Below are 19,903 nucleotides of genomic sequence, written 5' to 3'. Positions count from 1 at the left end.
TACCCCAGCTTTAGGTTTTTGATAAAACTGATGCTTGCCCATTGTGAGTCTATGAGCTTCCTGGCTAATGTAGTTAACAGTAGCAACAATGTTTTTTATAGGTAAGATGATGCTGGCTGAAACACCATTAAAAATGGACTAAACAGTCTCTTGCATGCACAATCCACTGCTGCACATCTCTTGACAGCCCTCAACCACATAAAAACACTAATGTTATATGTTACAAGTTACATTTAAGACTTTTTAATACCCTTTAAAAACAATTTTTGAAGGAACTGCGGTCAATGTTTTGCTTTTGCTTTTGCAGACCTGTAAATACCACCTTTAACCACATGGGGAGGCTTAAAAGATCCATGCATTTTAAAGTAAATATCCACACTAAAATAAACTCTCGAGTTATTTTCTATATTACACTATAGTCAGACTTGTCTGTTGTACAATTGTTGTACAATGTAAATTTATTGCATGGAACCTTCAGCGCTTCACATCAAGTTAACAGTTAACTCACTGGTGAAACTAACATAATGACTACCAATAAGTGAGAATACAATCACATGTCTTCATATAAAAATAACAGAGATGAAATCAGGCGGTGAGGAAGACAATGACGCAAAGCAGAGTGGCTTTTCTTATGCTCTGTCTTTCCTACATCTGACTTCTCTGAGTGTATTGTCATGTTTATTCCATGGCCAAGAACCATATGAAAGCAAAGCAAGTTGTGTTCAAATCATAATCCATCTTTAAAGCTTGTACTCAATTTAACTCGTGATTAAAGTTATTATGTGGTTGCATCACGCAGAAGAACTGTTGCTATGGTTACCCACAGATTAGTATACCTTGCACACTGATGTAGAAAAGTGGTTGAACTTATCGGCATTTTGTCCGAAATCTCCTCCTTGAAATCTCCTCTACTGTTTTTGTTCCGCTGTGGTCATTTTTGTGGGAACTTCTTAGAGCATACATTTTATACTTTTTTGGGGATGGAATTTGGACAAATAAAATGGGGAAGAGTAGAGTAATTAATAATGTAATGTCACCAGGCAGCAACTAGGGAGTGATTTCAATCATAGCCCAGATCTTTGGTGTTCTGTTCTGTTATTAACTATATATATAACTCTTGCTGTCTGTACTGAGAAGTTCCCTCTGCACTGGAGGTTTCAGGTTTCTTTGCAAGAGGCATTTGCTAGACAGTTTTTTATTAACTAAATCTAGCTTGTTCGGGGGACGTTTGAATCTCAGATTTTGGGGAAGTATACAGAAATCGTCCCCCTTCAGTAGAGGAATGTGAAAGCACCTCCCTGGTGAAAAACTTTGCACAGATACACGTCAGTAAGGTCAAGGTCTGACATTTTAGGGGACATAAACATAAGAAAAACACATATTTGAGTGGAGGGGATCTTTAATTATTAGTATCAAAATATAATTAAAGTACTATAATCTATTAGATTATATTACTGTTGATTCATGAATGTGTAAATCACATGTTGCAGCTAGCTTTAATTACTTAATGTACTTCTGGGTGGCCTGTGAATTAAAATCCGGCAATCAACATCGTCTTATCTTAACCTATAACCTATAATAAATCACATCATTCATTCATCAATCATTTATTTGTTGATTATATTTTATAACATTACTTTGAACCTGCAAACTAACCAGTAGCTAAGATTATTAAATGAATGTAATGGAGTACAATATTTGCCTCGACATTTTATTTTCACTAGTTATTTGATACAATAATTACAATAATAACAGAAAACTCCACCAAAGAGAGAAAAATAAACCCATAAATTAAAACAATCCTCCATAACGGTCTAATGTTACAGAGTTATTGATAGTGTAAATTCTGAATTCTAACCAAGAACAACATCTGAGGAGTAATAGGTTTACAGGTATGGCAAGCTAGACAAGTATTCACTTCTACGTTATTAAAATGTTGTTTTGTTTTCCTTCACTTACCAGTAACATCACCTCACAATTCTCCAGGAATGACTTCCAGTACAACTTTTAAGATACTTTTCATATCATTTTACGTTGTCAAAACTGCACTGCTTTCCTTTAATTGCATTCTGTTTCATCATGGGTGCATATGGCACATCAAGGAAACTGTTTTCATCTATTGCACCATATTATAATAGAAAATATCTAAAAAAACAACAACAATCCAATCAGCTCAGCATTGTGCAGGCAGCCATGACTGACAATGATGAAGTACTGAAGAAACATTAATATACTGATGATCTCCCAGTTCACCCTTAAAATGAAGCAGCATGACTTGTGCCAAGTTTGAATTAAATGTATTGCCTTTGGCAGTTTATTTGTGGTAAAGAGCCCCCCCCTTAACTCTAACCAAGACAAACTCAAAGACATTAGTTCTCTAGCTGCACTAAAAATCTCTCAATTTAAGGAAAATTTCAAAAGCAATAAAAGACAGGTATAAGGAGATTTTCCTGCACAACAGGAATACTTTTAAAGTTAAGCACTACAAAGCAAGAGAAGCATCAAAAACTATTAACACAAACATATACATGTATACATAAGACAACAAATTTAATATGTATTATATAAATTTCATTCATGTTCTTCGCTACAAAGACAGGACTACAGGGAACAACCATAATTTAACTCAGGCACAGGAAAGGCAAGGGCTGTCTAAGAGATACACAAAGAAACTGTGAAAAAGAAGAGAGAACTCAATATATATCTGTAATATTTATCATATAAATTGTCATAACTCACCAGTGAACGCAACGCAGGAAGAGACTTCAGGTAACAGCCCATTCATAAGGAACTAATCTGTAGGCCAAAGACAGCAGACATTTAAATGCACTTTAATGACATGTTATCATGAACAATTTAGTCATTTAAGTTTAAGAAGAACTGCCACTGATTCATAACATCAGAACTCAACCTAACGTAACTAAAATCTGTATATAACCAATTACCATTGCTTTGACTACATCTCAGGTGAGCTGGGTAAATGACCTGCTTGTACAGTAGAGGTATCAAGCAGTATCTGTTTCTCATATTTTGTCACTTTCTTCTGGGTCAACAAGTTACGCTAAGTTCAGTTTGCACAAATAGAAATGTACTATTCTTAATTCTAAATGTTCTGACCTGTAATAATCGATAACAGCAGTCTGCCCAGGTGTCGCTCAGGTAATAATCCAGCAGATCCATGCAGGTAAATGCTGTCCTTCAGAAGTCAGATGATCTATTCCAAGACATCCAAGCAGATGACCAGAGGATGAAAACAGTCAGCTGAAATCCTCCCCTCGTAATCCTTCAGCACAATGATCCCTCCAGGATGTTTCATCTCCTCCTCTGCATCTTCATCTCTCTTCCAGACTCTTCTACGAAGGTGTTGCACCTCTGAATGTAGGGCTGGCCAGACACACCTGCAACAGGACAACAGGTAAGAGGAGATCAGTAGCCTTCAGTGCCGGTGAAACTATTCTTTCATCCCTCTTCTCTCCTTTCTCTCCTCAGCATCGACAACTCTGTCTGTTCCTCGGAGTGTCTCTGCCAAGAGTAGCCGGGCACAGCCGTCCTGTTTTGCCGCTCTTTGCCAAACACACAAACACACACACACATACACGCACATACACAGAGGAGAGTGTTGTGTTTTTTTTTTTTTTCAGCAGCCGAGCTAACCCTGAGCCGGGGCCCGGTCTGCCTTTGAGATGCTCTCTAGCCCACAAACACAAGACGGCTTTCATTATCTTGCCCGTCGCAGCGCAAGGCCTAGCTTCTAAAAGCTACTGATTTCTTTCTTCCTTTAGCCCCCTGCACAAAAGGAGGGCATTTTGTAAATTACTTGCTCGTTTCAGACCAACAAAAGGTACTTTCATTGAACCCTCCCCCCCCCCCACTGCTCTCTCTCTATCCTCCCGCCATTTGATTTTGCTCAAATTTGATTACAAGGCTTGAAAAAGGAGGGGAAGAAAAGAGAAGAGGAAATAAGAAAGCCCCACAGATGGCGTGTTCATTCAGTGCTGTGAATGGCTTTATATGGGCTGCCTTTATACATGTGGCAATCCAAAGACGCTTCAGCCGCACAGATAAAAAAAGGAACTTGACAAAATTATTGGTTTGGCGGCTTTCTTACACGACTGACACGGGGAACTCTGAGAAAGAAAAGCCTGGCTTCTCTTTCTCTTTCTTTCTTTCACTCTCCTTGTCTCTGCACCTCACACTCTCTCTGGGTCGTATACCTTAATCAAAACATACTAAATCAGGTGTTTCATTGTGAGAGAAAGAGTGCGTGTGTGTGTGTGCGTTGTGATATTAATAACCACCTGCCCTGGCCCAACACTAAGCCACATTCCAAGACAACAAATTACCAATATGTATACATGACAAAATGAGACACATTGTGACCACTAGGTTTGATAATACACGTGCACACACACACAGAGCCAGTGCTCAAATCAAACAGCTCAGACTGAACTTGAAAACATCAGCCAACACAAAGCGCAGAGCGTTCTGTTCTCTCACAGGCTATAATCCTGTTTCCACAATGGACCACTCACTCTGCACTTGTTTTCCTCAGGAGGATAATTATAGGTCTGCAGTCACACATACACAGCTTTAGAGCTCTCTTGCTTTCTTGCTAAAACACACACACACAACTTTGCAGCAGAGGAGTAGCCAGTGCAGACTGAACTATGACTTGTTATGCCATTACCATATCATCACACACTACAGATTGTAGGATGAAGTGATGGTCTGGAACTGGCATGGCCACTCTGGGTTAGAGAGACTAATGGATAGGAGTCAGTTACCACTGACCAGCCATCAGAGTCCAGGTCGCAGGGTGTGTCATTCCATCAGTCTGAAAAACGGAAACCATCACGGACAAAACAACTGGACATCTTTCACAGGCAGAAATTCAATGGTTGTCAATCCTTAAATTGTACTGCAGCCATTTCTTTGCTTCTCCTTCTTTCTGATATAAAGACGAACTGATTCACACCGAGCAGCTACTGAACTCTTCTGTGACTCAGGAATAAACAACTGGGACTATGCCAACCTGCAGTGCACAGAGTGAAAGAATGGGATCTTAACATGATTGCACCTGGAAAAAGTAACATTTATTGGAGTTTTAATTAAGTATTACACCAAGACCAAGAGTCTATTTTTTGCTAACATCACAGCGACTATAATAATGTTTATGAGGTATAACATTTACCAGGTTCACTATCTTAGTTTAGTATGTTAGCATGCTAACATGTGCTAATTTGCACTAAACACAAAGTACAGCTGAAACTGATGGGAATGTCATTAATTTGCAGGTATTTGGTCATAAACCAAAGTTTTGGATAAACTGAAATTTGACACGATGATGACTCTAGCTGAAATGTTAAGGGATTACCAAAGTTATTACAATTTATCCTGATGGGGACATAAATGTCTATATTAAATTCTATGACAATCTATCCTGATGGGGTTGTTGAGATATTGTAGATGTCATGCCAAGCCACCTGAGTCTGTTACCACTTCCTGTTTTGTTTTAGTTACTCATCTTGTGTCTCGTTTCAGATCTTCATCTGCATTCCCTCCATGTGTGACTACCTGTCCCCACCCTAATGTGCTTCACCTGTGTCTCATTGTCTCCTCTCCCTTAGCATATATGAACCTACTCTCCCCTGAAGTCTTTGCCAGATCGTCTTGTTTCCTGTGACAGCGTTCCATCCTTGTTCCTAGTGTTATTCCCCGTTGAGCCAGTAAGTTTTGACCTTAGCTTTGTTTTGCGACCCCAATTCTTGCCTTGTGTTTTTGGTACCTTTGCCTGATCCATCTGTACTATCCTGCAATAAAGCTGCTGCTTGCTTTACCTGGAGTCGTGCTCTGTGAGTCCATTTCCACTGTGAGTCTGAAAGTTGTCTGGACCAAAGTGGTGGACCAACCAACAGACACTGCCATCCCTAGAGCAACGCCACTAACATGGTTAAACAAGACTAACTGTCTATAGCTGCACTGTCAGAAAAAAACGACCGACATTGCCATACTTACAGCATGGCTAAATAATTTAAATGATGATCTAAAATGTTAAATGGTCCCAAATTGCAAGTTGCCACTGGCTTGTTTTACCATATAATGTCACAGTAGGGCAGGACAATGCCATCAATAGTCGAAAGCAGAGAGGAAACTATAGGAAAGTGTAGAGAGCAATCACTATTCAAGTATAATACTGGTGTTAGTTGACCTATTAATGGGGTACTCCAGCATTTTCTAAAAGTCTGAGTTCTCACAAAAGATAGATAATGGTCAAAATCAAAGCAGCGTAGGCCGGGACATCGTTTCTAAACCCCTGCCATATGACATAAGTCAACTCTTGTCATTGAGTAATACTCCTCATGAAGAGTGAACTTGGTGTGTAAAATCTGTGCTCTGCCCCTTTAAATATCAACCATTCCCTCTGAGGGGACCAAAAGCAACAATGAATGAATTTTGCCTGTAATTAATTTTAACACCCCTGACAAACAGAAAAGCACATGGAAATTTTTTCTGCATATTCACATAGGATATGTCTAAAAATCACATGAGCTTTTATCAAGTGAATTTTTAATATGAACAAAAGGTGTAAGAATTAAGTTTGTTCAGGTTTGAAAATGCGGGATTACACATGAATACCTCACATAAGGAGGGGTCACATAATGCATGTACAGCTTTAGTTGCCAAAATCTCCATATTTTTCTTTGACAACCTAAATTCACATTGAATGTGGACATCTAACAGTTATAAACATTACACCTAAAGTACTAAAATTGAGATCCGCAAGAAACACATAATGAATGAACTCTAGAGGGTAAAACAGCCTGTAGAATTTTCCTTCCACTGGGGAATATTGTTTTAATACAACAAAACCATAGGCTGCACACAGCAACCTAAACCATTGCACAGCTTTGGAGAGCAGAGATATAGAGCTTTAAAACGCTGACAGGACGAAACAGCAGCTCTCACAGCTTCCATATCTACCACTTTAGAGATATTAGCACTACCAGTCATCATCACCAGCCGACCCACATTACATTTTCCACCTAACCTGCCTGGCAGAGGCTCACCACAGCACAGTACGAACACTTTCCTTTAGATGCTGGGTTTTTCTTTTTAAAACGAGGACAATTTGATTCTGTTATTACTGATGAGGGCAGAGATTCCCCCAGTGGTCAGAGAACATTCATAATCAGCAGTTAGGTCTTTATCCGCAAACCTGAAGTAATTATTGTCTCAAGATAAAAATGGAAAGCAGGAGTGATTTTTTTTGAAGGAGAAAATAAACTGGAGATAGAAATGACCTTAATATTATTTCTCTCTCTGGGCATTTCCAATAAGAGTATTCCATCATAGGGTTTGATAAAAGGATTATGCTGCAAGCTTTATGCACTACAGTCAAATCTGGATGTGGAAGTAGAGCTGTTTGACTGAATAATTCTTGTTTCTTTTCTGCCAAGCTAGCAGTCCTCTTCGGGAAAAGTAAAAAATCAGCATTATTCCAGATTTATACATGTGCGCCAACTGTCTGTAGAAGTCCGTCTGCCTATACTGTATTTCTGACTACAGCACGCCTGTCTGTCTTCATGTTTGATTGTTTGTATGTCTGCCTGGGAAGATGTAAATACACATACTGGTGCAGAATAAATATATTCATTCTGTATTTCTGGTTGCTGACTACATTTTAAACAAGGTGCGTTACATATGTCACAGTGAACAGTGCCCAGAAATGTTTAAATGGCACATACTTCTTTGGAAAACAATTGTGGTCTTATCACCAGCATCTAACCAGGTAGGTCCAAGAGAAGAAGCACAAAAGTGACACATTATGTCAGTCAGTTTTTTGTCTTATGCGCACAACATAAAAAAAATGTATTTGATGACCTGTGCTCAAAACTAACCCGGAATTACCTAGTGTGACTAAAAATGTTAACCAATGTAACCTAGGCATTGAAAATGAAATAAAAAACACAAGACTGCTAAAAAAAGTGAGCTGTCACTCAAATTCTAGTTTTAAAATAAAACAGAAAAACAGGTGAAATATCTTATAGTTTTCTTTAGTATTTTTGTTTATGTGCAGGCTACAATTGCTAATGTATTTAAAAATCACACAAAAGCTAATTGAAAGATTTATGAAACAGTTAACATAATTTATATGTTTATATAAAATACCTGCACATACACTCATTAGACTTCTAACCAAAGTCGTTTTGGTCTGCCACGACAACTTAAACTGAAAACTAAACTGAAACATTTTCACATTAACTGCAAGATAAAAGGGAAAGCAATCCTAAAATAAATCATTGTTACCATGTTGGAATAAAGTCGGTTGGTGGTTGCCAAGGAGAGTTGAGCAAAAAGCAAATTCCATTAATGGATCATTTTTGCTGTCTAAACTGCTAAAATAACATAGCTGTGTTCATCTACTGTTATCAAACATCTTCAGCAGGCAGAGCACACTGCCGTTTACACGTTTGACCTCAGAGTTTAGTTATCATAACAGGGTTGTGACCTCATGACCTGCAGTCATTACTGCTGCCTCCTCCAATCAGCCCTCCAAAGCTCTGATAAAGCCCTCTGGGAAAAAAACAGTCTGCTGGAATAGCGGTGACATTAGATTTATGTATGTGTGTTAGTACTGTTAATGTGCGTGCACGCCTCTGTGTGTGTGTATGTGTGTGTGTTCGGTCATGTTCCTATACTTATGAGGACCAACACATTGTCACAGTGATAGAAAGATGAGGAAAACCCATCAAAGTGAGCATTTTGATGCTGCTCATCTATTGAAGGGCTTAGTTTACGATTAGCACTTTGATTTAGGTTTAAGATTACAATTAAGATGAAGTACGAATGATGAATAGGGTTAGAAATGAGGATAGTTTGGTGTTAGAACTTGGGTTTAGGTTAAACAGTTACTACAGTGGCTGGAAGAGTAGCAGGAGGGTTTGGGTTGTTAAAGAAACAGAAATCATAATATTCCAGTGGATTTAATGTCAATTTAAGATATATTCTCACTCTAACAGGCTCAATGTGTTAATGAAATCAGTTTGAATGAACATGATTCTCAAGGCCAACATGCATCTGTTTGGGATTTAAATAAGCTACTTTTGGGGCATTTTTTGCCTTTAATTGAAAACATCTGGTAGAGAGTTGACGGAAAATCAGGGAAGGGAGCGGGAGGATGACATTAAACAAACATCCTTCATGTGACCCATGGACTTTGATTATATGGGATTTGTTTAAGGGGGTGGACATTTTGACTTGAGCTGTTCTATAAGAGGAGGACTGAGAGGGTCTGTCCTTGTATGAAACAATATTATGGACTTTTCTATCAAAATATGAAGGTTAGTCTAAAATGCAAGTTAGATCTTGAACACATGAAACTGAATCTGGCATGAAGTTTTCATTTCTGAGTGATTTTTGTTTCTTTATAAGAAACAAAGATCACTGTAACTTGTAACATGTACTGTGTGTTTTTCAACAAAAACTTTAGTAACTTGAAACATCAGTCAATGATAAGTGCCAATCAGAGCTGACAAATTTAGACATGATGATTTATGACATTAGAAAATTATTAATAGAAATGGAAACATTATCATGTACTATGCAGCATTATGTGTATGAAGTAAGCAGGCAATAAATACCACTTTTGTTTTATTATGTTAAATGTTTAATGATTTTATTAGCAGTGAAGTTCTCTAATGATGTGTTGTTCTTGCCTGCCATGTCAATTACAACATCTCTAGCAAATAATTTAGGAGGAAAAGATTTTACTAAGGTGACTAACACTGTTGTCATCAATTTTGAGGCTGCTGAAGGCTATGAAAAAATAACGTCAGGAGCCCTTGACTGGTGACAAAAGGAATTTCAAATAGTTTGTCCTTTTTTATTGCCTGTAGTGCTCTCCTTCAAGGTAATCTTAGTCCTTTCTCATGAACAACAATCCATCTAAACACTGCATTTCATCTTTCACCTTCAGTCTCCCATCTTGATCTGAATTTTTGACAAAACAATTTGGGTCCATATATGTAATATTTCTTAAAAGAAAATCTTGTAAGATGTTTAAGACTTGAAAGTAATTTGTTTGCATAACAGCTAAATTTATGTAACCAGATCGATAATTTTAAGAAAAGATTTTAACTGATGAAAAATATGACTTACTAAATCATAACATTAAAAAAAGCAGGATAAACAAGCTCCAGAATGAAAACAATTCTCTCGTAAACATGCTAAAGGTGGTAAATACAGTATGAGCGTGTGTCCAAAAGTCATGTGTATGTACAAAAAGCCAACAGGAGTGCCACGCCTATAATGACTCATTCTCACAAAGTCATCCCAAAAAATGATTGGTCAGGAGACTGATCCACTCACAAGAGGTCACAGCACCATCCATCAAAACCTGACTTGAGAAAACTAGCACCCAGTTCAGACTAAACCAGTAAGACAGCGTTAAAGGGTTTAATTACTTCCTTTACTAGTTTTCTTTAAATTAAGGGAAATTTAAGACAAAGTGTAATTTGTGTAAAAAGAGGAGGATGACAGCTTCACCAAACTGCACACAAAAAAGTCTCAAAAACTTTTGACTACAACTAATGACAAAACTTTTATCATCCTGACAAATGTTTCCATAAGAAATAAAGACAACAGTGCAAAGCTCACTTTCACATCAAAGCATGCAGTTCACCTCGGCCCAAGTACAATTCAGCATTCTCGGTGCACAAAGCAAATGCAAAGTCCACATGTAACTCACAAAACACTATCAAATGCAGCCCTGCATGGATCAAAACTTAATATCATCCCTCTTCATCTCCTCCAGGCAGCCTCACAGTCTACCTCCTGAGTGGGGAAAAAAACCCTCTCTGTCCCTAAAGTATCATATTGTTATTCCTAATCACTCCTCAGAATCACAAACAATCTCACAACTTTTTTTTTTAATTCAGCCCTCTCTGTTTATGCAGTTCCCAGAAGGCATTGCCTTTTAGACTCTGTCTCTCCGGCGGCAAAGATATCAGGAAAACAAATAACAGCGGAAAACAAAAAACAATGTCTCCTGAAATACCTTGTGGATGCCCAGAGGAAGGCGCTGGACAGACAGATCAGCAGATAGGTTTCCTCTGTCCTCCTCTCTCAGGCTGCCTCCTCTCTCGGCGTGCTGTGGAGAGTGACTGCTCACAGCCCGCCTGGCATATCTAATTAGAGCCAGGCTGTTGCCACTATCGGGCAGAGGATCTACCTCTCCAATCTCTCCTGACTCAATCTTCCCCATCTCTGATTTTCTTTTATATTTATGCTGGAATATTTAATTGTAGACAAAAGGTTACTCTGGGCTCTATTCATCACACACAGGCAGAATAATCTCCTTTAAAAGGCTTGACATTTCAGGCTTTTCAAAAGGGGCTGAAAAAATTATATCCCCGCTTTTGTTAATCAATGAAGTAGAACTCCCCCGAACAAAAGAATTAAATTGCTTGGTTGGGTTAATAAAACACACAGAAATAGCTGCTTCCTGTGGGCTTTTGTGCCTGCCACTGGCTCCCCCCATATGTAACCAGCACTGTAATTCCATATGATTTGGGGGGCAAAACTCTCATTTCTCCACACAGTTGGCTTTTTAAATCCTATTGAATGAGCAGTCTGTGAGGCTGGCTGATTGGGACCTCTTGCCTGAGCCTGGCTGCCTAGCTAGCAGAACAGGCTCTCTCCATTCAAATATGACTTCCACTAAGGAGAGACAGCGGGTCCACTACAATTTACAATTTCTATACTGCCCCTGCCACAGAAAAACATTGTAATTATGCAAATGATAGGGGCAATAATTAGGCCCTTCACTGTCCCATTGTGTTCATGTTTCAGTCCAATGGTAGGAGAGACACAGCAGGGCACGTTTGGGTATAAATTGCTCCTTACAGACAGCCTGCAGATGTTCACAGCATATTCGGTCCTATAACTAGCCATCACCCGAGCCAGGGCGCCTCCAGATGCAACACTGTATCGGCAGATTCAGATTTAGCTGTGGGAGAGCTGCCTGAGACTTTCACCTCAGTCACTGCAACATTCAGCTGTTATCCAGAGGCCTGCTGGAATGTGATACACTCCATTGTATCTTTCTCACTCTGATTTACATGAATGTTATATCTACTAAGTGAGCAGCTCAATAGTGCCTGTTCAGGTTCACTGGGCATGCGAGTGTCGGTGTAAACATGAAGCAGATGGTCTATTCCGTAGTTACAGAAGATTTAGCAAAAAAATAAAGAAATGCAGACGAAGAATCAGACCAGAAATGCGTCATCATTTCTAAAGTCCTGCGTTTTGGCCCGTCTTCACTAAAACGCCCACCGGAGTTTCGAAACGCAAAACGGGGTCGGCAGCGTTTCCAAACTTCTCCGTTTTAGGTCTTCATTTTCGCCGTTTTAGTCTGGACGGAAGGTGCAAACGTAGCAAATGGTTTTAATTTGAAAATGCAGTAGTGTGGATGGGACCTGTATGTGTACTGTACTGTATGTATTCTAATCAATCTACATAAAGAAACACATGTTTGGTAATTAATTCACTTATTAAGTCATTTTTCAAATAAAAATGTCAAACATTCACTGGTGTCTCAAATGGCATTATTTGTGGTAGTCCTTGTTTTCATTACTGTGTACTAAATATCCCTGACTTTTGCACACAATATTTATGCAATTAATTGGAAAAAGAATCAACAAATTAATCAATAACAAAAATATTCATTAGTCGCATTACTATATACTGTAAATAGAGGTATGTAAGAAACAACAGAAGACAGATAATGACGTAATTCTTACCAGCAAGAACTAAGCTGTTGATATTTTACTGATCTTTAAATATTATTTAGATGTTGGAAAGTGACTTCCAGCATCTCTGTGTATCTAAATGGAACAAATTGTTCACCTGTTAAGATCACTCACAAGAATGAACATTATGCTATAGTTGAAACACTAGAGTTTGTTCTCCTAAACTCTGTATGCTTCATCGCTTTAGGCCTTGGTCATCATTCATTCATGTTTTAACTGTATGCAAATGATGACCACCCCACTTAATATACTTTATATATTAATTTACTTTATATAACCCAAACTTAAATTAGGAGAATTAGAGTAAGACAGGGTGTAGCTTTGAAATGTTCATACCTTTGCAGTGAGCATTGATTGTCAAACATGCCCAGATGTTTAGATTAAGACTGGACTTAATTTGGCTGAAAAGTGACATCTTGGTTACATATAAACAAGGCACATTGACATATAAACTTTTCACTTTTCAAACATATTTAGAACAGTTTTAACTTAGGCCCCATCCACACTACTCGGTTTTAGCTTAAAAACGGAGAATTAATACGTATACGATCTCCGTCCACACCAGCGTTTTAGCTGCAGATTAGTGTTATTTGCACAGTACAGAATATTTTAATAAAAACACCAAGTCAAAACTCTGTCAGTAGCACCGTGTGTCTGCTTTGCATGACTTATAAGACCCAATGAGAGAGCCAAAGGTGAGTGTCTGCGTCATCGTTTCTAATGTCCACCGTTTTTGCCCATCTTCACTAAAATGCCCTCCGGAGTTTCAAAATGAAAAAAGGGATCGGCAGCGTTTTCAAACTTCTCCGTTTTATTTCTTCGTTTTCGCTGTTTTAGTCTGGATGGGAGGTGCAAACGTAGCTAAAGGTCTCCATTTTAAAACGAAAACGCAGTAGTGTGGATGGGGCCTTAGACACCTTTGGAGCTGCAAATCACTTCAACACTTGTAAACTCTTGAGATGTGGATCCTGTTCACATATTTAGCTCAATCCCAGAGATCTAGATACTGTAGGAATTATCTCTTACTGGTAAAGCATTTTGACTAACCACCTTCACACTTAGTAAACGGCATTCATTATTATATTGCATTCATTTTTAAACCTTTGAAAACCAGGCTGGGATAAAGCATTTATAGTTTAATGCATCAAAAATCTAAGATTTGATTTCCAGAAATTCATGATTTAAAGAAAGGCTAGACATTAAATGATATAAGTCGTCACTGCTCCCAAAGTGCCATATGTCAAACTGACAGTACTAACCTAATGTATGAAACTAGAACTCCAGTAATTGTTTTTTGGGCCAAGTAAGAACAATTAAAAGTCAGTGGTCAACTTCAGTTGGCAATGTTAAAAACCACAAACCAAGCCAGAAATCTTGGTGTAGTCATGGACTCAGACCTGAATTTCAACAGCCACATTAAGACAATTACAATGTCAGCCTACTATCACCTGAAGAATTTATTAAGGATTAAAGTACTTATGTCTCAGCAGGACTGCGTTTATGCGTTTATCTTAGCCGACTCGACTATTGCAACAGTGTCTTTACAGGTCTCACTAAAAAAGAAATCAGCCTGCTGCAGCTGATTCAGAACACTGAATCACTAAAGCCGCGTTTCAACCAAAGGAACTATACCCCGGAACTAGCAACCTTTGACTAGAACTCACTGTGTTTCCACCGATAGGGTCTTTATTTTACCCCATAAAAGGTCCCTGCTCAGGAGGTAGCACTTTCCGAAAGTACCGGTACTTTGGGGGGGGTGGTTAATTTCTGAATGGGCGGTTACTGGCCTTAAATCGAGCATGACGGGTGTTTTTCTACGACTTCTCCTCTCTTTTCCACAGTTGTTTGCAAACCTATGAATCACAATCAACAGTCAGATAGCACACACAAGTCTCGCCGATGTCCACCTGAGATTGTAGCCTATCCAGTTTGTTATTAAATTTGTAACAATATTTATCGTGTGTCTCTTCATTATACTCCCACACAGAAAGAGCTGTTTTTAATGCTCAAGCATAGGCTATAGTTTTTCATAATTTTCCAATCAAATAACTTTTGCTCATGGATAAATAATGATGCCTGTGCATCGCTTTGTACGCCGTATAGGCCTACAACCTACGTCAGCTGGTTAATTTGCCCAATCTTTGCAGGTCTTTAGACCACAGTGGAAATGCACAACACAATGGGCTGAAGTAACCTTTTCGTTCCATGAAAAGAGATCTGGGCACTTACTTTTGGTGGAAACGCGGCTTTAGGCCAAAAAAGTGAATCACTCCAATTCTGAAGTCTTTAAAGAATTGATTTTAAAATACTGCTGTTGGTTTATACAGCACTGAATGATTTAGGGCCAAGATACATTTCTGATCTTTGCTACAATACAAACCCTCCCGACCTCTCAGGTCATCTGGGACATGCATGCTTTCTGTCCGCAGAGTCAAAACTAAACACGAAGAAGCAGCGTTCAGTTTTTATACTCCTATTATCTGAACAAACTCCCAGACAACTGCAGGTCTGCTGCAACCCTCAGTTCTTTTCAATCAAAGTTGAAGAATTTTCTGTTTTTAGCTGCACTGTAAATTTTCTTGTCCTGTTTTATCTTGTTTTTAGTTTCTACTAAATTGTATTTTTATATTGCCCTAAGTTGCCTTCATGTTGAAATGTGCTATACAAATAAACTTTCCTTTCCTGGCACTGCTTTGCATGATTTAAAACAGAGTGTAGTGTATGGAAGGGAATTGGACTCCATGTACTAATAGTGATAAGGTGTAATTTGTCCAACCCAGATGCAAAAAAGCAAAGAGGAGTGAGGGAAAGCAAGCGAGCGTAGTAGACATGTGCTTGCCCAGGCCTGAGGAGCCCTACTCAGCCAACACATTTAAAAGAACCAGTGTGTTTACCATATGGGAAGTAACATAATTTGAGTGGCCCATTAAATAAAATATGACGAGTGTGCATTTTCTCCAGAAGATTCAATTCAGTGGATGTGGGTTTCTGGGTAAAGTGATATAGGAGGTACAGAGTATACTAATTTTTATAATCATGTGGGCCTACGTTACATTACGTTGAGCAAGTGAGTCTGACAGACAAAAGCTCTATGTAACATGCCATGTTATAACTCAAAAGGTATCCAGTTTGTTTTGTAAGAAATTGACATACAATTTTCACACAACACATTATTTTCAGTTAGCATAAAAAGGTGAGGAAGGAAAAGATCCATTCATACTTTAATGTTTTATTGAAAATACAGTTAATGGTCACACTACATGACCTTTCAAAGTCATCAGATCGTTATTAGGAGTCATTATGGTTTGCACCCCAACCAGTATCTGGTCACTAAACTACGTTTTGTCCAAAAAAAAAAACATGCAAGAAGTGACATGGAAAATGACAAGAACACAGAAACAAACTAAAAAAATCCCCTAAATCAGCCAACAACTCACCTACACAACCTTTTCAACCAAGAAAGTGTCTTCAGAGGCCTGGATGTGAATTCTCAGTGTATTCGCTGCAGCTCCCCTCTTCTTACTGTGGGGTCACAACAACAACAAAAAAACAGTTGTAATAACGTTAATTTTTGTAGTTGATTTATTGTGGGACTATTAACTTTTACAAGAATTAGACTTTTCCTATTTCAATTGAAAAGTAACTCAAAAACAAATTGCACACTTGTTCAGCACAATTCACGTTTTGCTGCCTCAGCTGTAGTTTGTCTGGTCTGACCTTTATGACCAGTAGCTTATGGTATTACAATATTAGCTAATGTTAGCAAACCAGCAAAGTTCTTTTACTAATTCCTCTACTTGTGCCACACAACATTTAGCACGTATAGGCTATATTCTGTCATAAGTTCCTTGTGTTTGGCAAAAGTATAGGAAACTATAGCTATCTAGCGAACAAAAGATAGCATAACGGCACATATTGCCAGCTAATGTGTGAATGGTTGTAGCAGTGTCCTATAGTCAGCTTACAAGCCACCATAAACATTAACATTCTAGCAAATGCAAGGTAGCATTTAAGGTGTTTACAGTTAAACTGCACACAAGCATTTAGAGAAATTTTGTGAATGTCTGCATGTTGGTTTAACGTTACACTGACTAACATTAGATAAACTTGCTCACAAGCTAAACTGAACTTCTCGCCAAAAAGTTTAAGTCAATTTTCAACTCTTAACTTCCAAATTCCATTAACATTCCTCAGAATCACAATCAGGTTTCTTGTCAGGTACATTTTCACATTAAGGAATTGGCCTTGGTATGTATTGGTGCCTAACAGTACACATAAACATAAATATAGAAATATAAATGTAGAAAAAGTAAAGAGATCGAAATTGTGCAAGGATGCAAAAATATACAATAATACTATAAAAATAATAAAAAGAAAATTACAGGATAATTAACAAGGAATGTGCAAAAATCTACAGTATGAGCAATAAAGATAAAGATTAGTGCAATGTACACATTTCAGAGTTTATGAGGAGGATTAGCAAGCACACTTACAGGACAGGTTACAGGACTTAATAAGTCCACCTTCCCGCGGGCTGCAGGTTGCACTGACAGTTTGCCCGGGGGAGGAGGGAACAGCCACTGTTTTACGACAGTTCGACATCATTTCCGGCACAAACATAGCTTGGCGTCGAAAACATGACAGGTCAAAAGTTATGGTCCTAATATTCAACATAAACGGAACGTGACACACAGACATGGTAGGTCGGACTTGTTATTTACTAACAGGAATGACAATCTGAATATGGCTGTATGATGAGGAGTCTGCCGGCAAGTCCGATAACGTTATCTCTAAATAGCTAAGCTAACGTTATCTGCACTCCAACGTGCATGAGCCAACACGACGTGACCAAAAGCTTGCTTTACTCCTTTAACTCAAAATAAACGTAGCTAACGTTAAATGCTTAGGCGTCACCAATATGCAACAACTTGGTCATGTGCCATTTGTTTACATTACAGCCGTAAGACAGTTTGTACGTATGTGTATTGTGTGTGTGTATCCCCACAGTGTTTTTGTGATCCTCACCTCTGTCTTTCTGCAGGCCAGTTCCCTGGCGGCAGTGGGACTGGCTCTGGCAGCGGCTGGATTTGCAGGTGAGTAAATCCTTTAAAAGCTAACCAACATAAGGAAGGAAGGGATGGGGCTACCTCACGGACATGTATGTTATTTAGAGAATGTGGACAAGTTAAATTAAGCTCTTCGGGGGGGGGTGACTGATCACCTTGACGCAGCTACTGGTTCACAGTTGAGTGTTAAGTTCACAGACATTGTCTAAAGTGAAGTCCTGAGTCTAAATGATAACTTACCCTTAAGGAAATTCTCCAAAGAGAAAAGAAATTATAAAACAGCCAAAGCTAATTATTAAAAACTATCACAAAATAAAAATTAACAATAAAAACATGAAACACATAAAATAAAACGAGTACCAGATACCTTATGATACATGCAGAAATGGTGGACAATAATTCAAAAGTATCTTATACTATTTTCTGTAAAATCGTATTGCAATAATATTACTGAGGTTATTTTACATTTATTTTTCTGGATGTAATTGTAATGCATAACAATGGAATAAGATTTGTTACATGTAACATCAGTTAGACTACTTTATATGTGATTCCATATAATAAATATATGTGTATATAGTATGTATGTATTTTAAACATATCTCCCAGCCTCACTGCTAAAAAGATCCACAAATCTGATCAAATCAGATTATATGTGGGACTACAGATGGACAGTAGCTAATAGCTAAATCTGGTACAATGCATTCCATCTCCTTATGTGAGATTAATGTTGTTGTATGGTCCCTGACAAATAAATGTAAATTAATGATATAAATATTTGATATAATATGATGCATGTTTCCCCTTTTTTTTTGCCCCCCAGGCCGCTATGCCATGCAGGCTATAAAGCAGATGGAGCCTCAGATGAAACAAGCCCTTCAGAGCTTCCCCACGACGGTAAGAAGAAAAACATGCACATAATAAGTATATCACTACTGTTTTGCTAGCAAGGATCAGTTAGCAGACCCATCATGGTGAGTTGTTAACTTCATATGTTGTTGCAGGCTTTTGGAGGAGGGTACTATAGAGGTGGATTTGATCCAAAGATGAACAAGAGAGAAGCTTGCCTGGTTTTAGGTGTCAGGTATGTGGACACTCTTTCCCTCACCAGTAACTCCACCACCCAGCACTCAGTTATAACTTACTGTACATCTAGGGTCACATGTCGGTGAAGGGACTTGGTTTGTGCTGCATGTTAACCTGTCGTGCTGTTGTCTATCTTTGCACTTGCTGCTACAGCAGAGAGTTTGATAAACACTACTATTCACGCTGATTATCTCAATAATAATTCACTCTCCACACTCACTATTCTTCTGTATTTTAGTCCCACAGCCAACAAGAATAAGATCAGAGAAGCCCACAGAAAACTGATGATCCTGAACCATCCAGACAGAGGTAAGATTTAAAAGTTCCCCATCGGTTTCTGTAGATTTCTGGTAGACACTGTAGGTTACAATTAAGTGCTCAACACGCTGATGGACTAAATAAACATATCTACAGAACACTGCATTCATCAAGTGTTACTTGGCTGGTTAGAGATGACTTGCTACTCAAATTACATAAATGTAAACTTCAGGTTGTACCATCTTCCAACTTTAAAGGAAGAAAGGTGTGTCCAGGGGTAAATGTAATGGTTACATTCTTAAAATAGGTTTTACAGTCAGTTTCTAAAGGGGAAGTGATGCATGCAGAAGGATGGCAAAAACTGAGATTCAAAGTTTAGACTTGAGTTCAGCTAAATGTCCTGAAATTTAACCATGTGTGTGTCTCACAGGTGGATCTCCCTACCTTGCAGCAAAGATAAATGAAGCAAAGGATTTCATGGACGGCCAGACAAAGAAATAGAAGTGAAGACACTGGTGACTTCACACTGATCTTATCCATGGTGTTGCACTGACTTACTTGATAAAATACCGGACTTTTCTAAGGGAGTGTTCTCAAATAAAATGACACTGTACAAAAAGCTGTGTTTTAGATTTACTTTTTTCTGCTTTGAATTTTGTAGTGAAACATTGCAGCATTCAGAAT

General features: G+C 38.4%; 1 protein-coding gene and 1 long non-coding RNA gene across 2 annotated transcripts; one reads left to right on the top strand and one right to left on the bottom strand.

The window, feature by feature from the left end:
- Positions 1-2,533: 2,533 nt before the first annotated feature.
- LOC119900330 lies at positions 2,534-17,419 on the bottom strand. Its single transcript, XR_005444043.1, has 4 exons — positions 17,303-17,419; positions 16,247-16,331; positions 3,118-3,398; positions 2,534-2,796 (listed from the first exon to the last, which is right to left on the bottom strand). It is a non-coding gene; the product is annotated as an uncharacterized LOC119900330 (long non-coding RNA).
- On the top strand, positions 17,380-19,838 carry dnajc19 (DnaJ (Hsp40) homolog, subfamily C, member 19). Its single transcript, XM_038715179.1, has 6 exons — positions 17,380-17,508; positions 17,851-17,902; positions 18,699-18,772; positions 18,880-18,959; positions 19,200-19,270; positions 19,650-19,838. Exons 1-6 carry the CDS (start codon positions 17,506-17,508, stop codon positions 19,718-19,720), a joined length of 351 nt encoding a protein of 116 aa, XP_038571107.1. The 5' UTR covers positions 17,380-17,505; the 3' UTR covers positions 19,721-19,838.
- Positions 19,839-19,903: the final 65 nt, after the last annotated feature.

Source organism: Micropterus salmoides, unplaced genomic scaffold (assembly GCF_014851395.1).
Source record: "Micropterus salmoides isolate LMB-PRFRI ecotype aquatic unplaced genomic scaffold, ASM1485139v1 Ms_hic_scaffold_13, whole genome shotgun sequence".
In the NCBI taxonomy this organism is placed as follows: Eukaryota; Metazoa; Chordata; class Actinopteri; order Centrarchiformes; family Centrarchidae; genus Micropterus; species Micropterus salmoides.
Note: the sequence above shows the minus strand (reverse complement) of the source record. Positions and strands in the feature narration are given on the sequence as shown.